This window comes from Sminthopsis crassicaudata, chromosome 3 (genome assembly GCF_048593235.1).
Source record: "Sminthopsis crassicaudata isolate SCR6 chromosome 3, ASM4859323v1, whole genome shotgun sequence".
NCBI lineage: Eukaryota > Metazoa > Chordata > Mammalia > Dasyuromorphia > Dasyuridae > Sminthopsis > Sminthopsis crassicaudata.
Window position 1 is genome coordinate 582,939,131 of NC_133619.1, and position 4,430 is coordinate 582,943,560.

Genomic DNA, 4,430 nt, shown 5'->3' on the forward strand with positions numbered 1-4,430 from the left:
GTTAAAACTCAAAACTTGGTTTTAGTGTTGTGGAAACTCTTACTGCTTTCAATGCACAATTAGAAATCTACTGTTTTGTATACTTGTTTTTCATTTTCATTTCAACAAACAAGCACTATAAAGCATCAATTATAAATAAAGGAGTTAATATAAAGGTAAATTTAACTTAATGATTATCAATGAGACCTTTTAGAAAAGACTCATGACTGTGTCATCATTCCAGATAGGTACATATTATATAGATCTTTACTTAAAAGCAACCAGATGTAGGGAAGGAACAATTCTTACATTGTATCTACCCCTTTCTCAATCTTCATCCCTTAGGAAATTTATTCAGTTGAAAACAGGGTATGCTGTATGTACTCCTTCTCTTCACTGGGTAAGGAGAGGTAAAAAAAAATACACAAAGTTCTCAGTCCTCTTTTCTGAGACCTCAGTTGAATTTCTGAACTAGCCAAGTTATTTTTTAAACCACTTTTCCTAACAAGGTAATGGATTTCAAAGAATGAGTTTAAATAAAAAGAAACAGAAGTGAATTCCTTTAATGAAATATCTTTATCTTAAAATTCTTTCCATTGTTTAAAGGAATAGTTTAGGTTTATACCCTTAGATTATGCCATTAGATTATGAACAATACAGCCTTTAGATATGACTATGATTTTTTTTTTTGTTTTTGTTTTTTTGCTACTGAAAGAATGTTCCAAATTATGTGATATATCAGTCTCAATGTCCCAATCAAGCCATGGTCATGACGTGGGCCAATCAATATAACTTTTCTTCAGATTGCAGAAGTGAGGATGAAGGGACTTTAAGAGAGATAACAAGATGTGATAAAGAGTTTTGTAATAATTAGGGCACCTAGATATTTGTCAGACTGTCATTCAAAAGTCAACTCCTTCAGGAAATTTTCCCAGATTATGTGCTCGGGAAATAGTAGACACAATATTTTTTTCATTTATGCATTTATTTCTTCCTCTTGACTGACAGCTTTCACTATTCTAAGTTTATTCAAAATTTAAATACAATAATTTCATGTATTTGTGTAGTTTTAAACAATATAGATAGCAGAGTAGGCAAAATGTTGACCAGTTCCTATATCTGACACAAACTTTGTGAGTGACCCTTGGACAAAACACAGAATCTCTCATTTTTAGCAGGTAACTCTCTAACACTGTTAAGTTTCCAAGTAGGTACAAATGTATTGTTGGTATAAAAATTTCCTTAATGGGGGTTTCCTGTACCAATTGAATCAATGTTTTTTAAGTACTCCTTTGTATGGAAATCTTACTTTCACCACCTGATCAAGGGGCATTTCTCTTTTATTACACTATAAATTCTTTAAAGTAGAGAGGGAATGTCTCTTCCACCAGAATAAAGAGGTGTATCTCTTTAAAAAGCTCAGAAATTCATATAAAACTAGGGAATTATGTCTACTAAATCAGATGAAGATCTGCAGAAATAGGGCCATGTCACCTCCACAATTTATGTGGAGAAGAAGAGAAGAAATTATACTTTTTCCATCAGATATGACTGATGGTCTCTATCTTGCAAAAGGAGACATTTCCTTCTGCATTATGTGGCAACATTGTTCCTGCCCAGTCCCATCTCCTCAGTGTTCTTGCCCAACTCTCCTTCTGGCCCCATTAGACTGGAAGAAGTGCAAGATCTTCTCACGTATCTGTTTGGTCTTGATAGTATAGACAATGGGATTGAGTACTGGTGGCATGAGAAAATGCAGGTAGGAAAGGAGTACCCGGATGCAGGGAGAAGCTTGCTTCCCAAAACGGTGGATCATGGAGAGACCAATCATGGGTGTATAGAATAGCAGCACTGCACAGATGTGTGAGACACATGTATTTAGGGCCTTAAGCCTCTCTGCCTGGGAAGCAATGGCCAGGACAGCATGGAGAATTAGAACATAGGAAGCCACAATAAGCATAGAGTCCAAGCCAAGAGTAGAGAGTACCACAAAGAGCCCATAAGCACTGTTGATGCGAGTATCTGCACAAGCAAGCTTCATGACATCTGGATGCAGGCAATAAGAATGGGAGAGTTGACCAGAATGGCAGTAGGGAAGCCTTTTCAACATGATGGGGGCAGGGACATGTAGCCCAACACTTCGGACTATAATTGCAAAGCCCAAGCCTGCAACTCGGGGACTGGGCAGGATGGTTGTGTAGCGCAGTGGATTACAAATAGCCACAAAGCGGTCAAAAGCCATGGAGAGAAGCACAGAGGATTCCATGATAGAAAAAGTGTGGATGAAAAAGAGCTGAGCTAAGCAGGAATTCACTTCCACCTCCTGCTGGCCCAGCAGGTAAATGGCTAGCATAGAGGGCAGTGTGGAAAAAGAAAGGCCCAGGTCAGTCATGGCCAACATGGACAAGAAGTAGTACATTGGCTGATGAAGAACTGTTTCTGATTTTACCACCCACAAGATCAAGCTGTTTCCAGCCACAGCCACGATATACATAGTACACAATGGGATAGAGAGCCAGATGTACATTTTCTCTAGGCCTGGAAGGCCCATAAGGAGAAATGTAGTGCTGTTGTGATTTAAGGTCTGCATGGTTCTTGGGAGGGTGGAGCACTTCTCTGGGGAATGTGGAACTTTATTGAGCTGTCAATAGGCTGGAACCAAAGGAGACAACCAGTTAGGAAACTTCATCCTAAAAAAAATTTTTTTCTCAAACCATAAGGTCACCAATGTCTTACTGACCCCAATAGACTTAAATTCGTGACCAAGTAGTCTCCATATTCCAGGCCTGACTGTTAAGGCAAGACTCAAGAAGAAGTTTAAAGAGCTTAGGTCAGAACCATGAAGGTCCCGTAAGGAGACATGTCAATGGACTCAAGACAAAAGAAGGCTTTAGGGGATAATAGACAAAAATCTTCAAATAGTACACTTCTTGAGAAAATAATATGCCAAATCTGGGCAATCATTTAGTTCCTCAATTTACAGAAGAGTAAACTGAAGACCAGGTAACAGATATTATTTGCTCAATCTTCTAGAGCCCACAGGGACACATCTCAGGTCTGGCTGGATTTCATCCTCATCCCACTTTACCAACTATCTACTCTTAACTTTTGTAGTCCATTGTTTCCCAATGTATTCTCTTCTTGGAACTTGGCAGGACAGAACACAGTCTCCAGGCTTCTCCCATTTCCTTCCTCTTACTGAGGCACACACAGCACCTGTGAGATTTTCTAGGGTTGTTTTACTAGCTAATTCAGAGAACCAAATAGGAATAAAAAGAATAAACAGAGGGAAAGGTTCAAAGTCTCTCATAAAAAGTGAATTCTTTGGTCCCACAGGCAGACCTTGAAAAGTACACCTATTTTGGAATATCAATAAAGTTCACCCTTCCACTCCCTTTGTCTTGCTCTATTATTACTTACATGTCTCTGTTCTTGCAAGATTGGATCACAGTATTTATGAGACTCACCACTCCAGATTTTATTTTCAATACTGTTATTCTTGAGTTCTATCGTCTGCTGACAAGAAGGTTGCCATCCTGGACTCTTCACATGTAATAGAGCCCTAAAGAGGAAATAAAAGCATATATAGGTTCTAATTGTTGCCATTGGTGACTTAAAGGACTCAGTTTTAGGGTGAACTATGAAAAACTCAGTTTTGGACATATAAAGTTATGAGAGTTTATAGGACAGTTAGATTTAAAGCTGTAAGGGATCACAAAAGGCATCTTCTTCAACTTGTCATTTTGCAGATGAGCAAACAGAGGACTGGATAGGTTAAATGACTTATTCAGGGTCAGAAATGTAAGTTGTATAAAGATGAAACAAGGACTTCTGGATGTAAATCTCTTTCGCACTATACCTTTATGCTGCTAGGTAATACTTAAAGAATTATAAAACTGTCATTTAACATGATTGTCATTATCATCATTGTTTTCTTATATGTCCTGATGGAATTTAGATATGTTTGGAGTTCAGAAAAAGTTGTTAGAGATTTGGAATATGGAATAGAAATGGGGTGGTTGTCATACCCAAAACTATGATAATTAAATCAGCAAAAATGAATATGATACATGGAATTTGATAGTGTAGGGAGAGAAGAACAATGAACCATGGTCAGATCTTCAGAAACATCCATATTAATCTATGAGAAAGAAGGTATAAAGTTAATAAAGTGAAAATGACTCAGAATTCCAGGTGCTTTAGATGCCTCTAATACAGAAATAGAAAAGAGTAGAGGGAAGGGGATGATGAACAGTGTCAAATAATATAAAGAAGTTGAAGAGATTATGCTACCAAAATTTGTTTTGTAATGAGAATGTCATAGACAGCATTTGAAAGAATAGATTTAATAGAGTTGTAGGTGAGGAATGGGAAGAAATTAAACCAAGTTGAAAGAGAAAAAATGAGGATGCTGTGTACTTATAACTTTTCAAGAAGTTTAATAATGAAGG

At 37.4% G+C, this 4,430-nt stretch overlaps 1 protein-coding gene across 1 annotated transcript; it reads right to left on the minus strand.

The window, feature by feature from the left end:
- Window positions 1-1,609: 1,609 nt before the first annotated feature.
- Window positions 1,610-2,569, minus strand: LOC141562474 (olfactory receptor 51G2-like). The gene has a single exon (XM_074302504.1). It carries the CDS (start codon window positions 2,567-2,569, stop codon window positions 1,610-1,612), a length of 960 nt encoding a protein of 319 aa, XP_074158605.1.
- Between the last annotated feature and the right edge of the window lie 1,861 nt (window positions 2,570-4,430).

Coding starts and splice junctions, on each gene's coding strand:
- LOC141562474 (XM_074302504.1), bottom strand. CDS start 2,569: ATGCAGACCTTAAATCACAACAGCACTACATTTCTCCTTATGGGCCTT.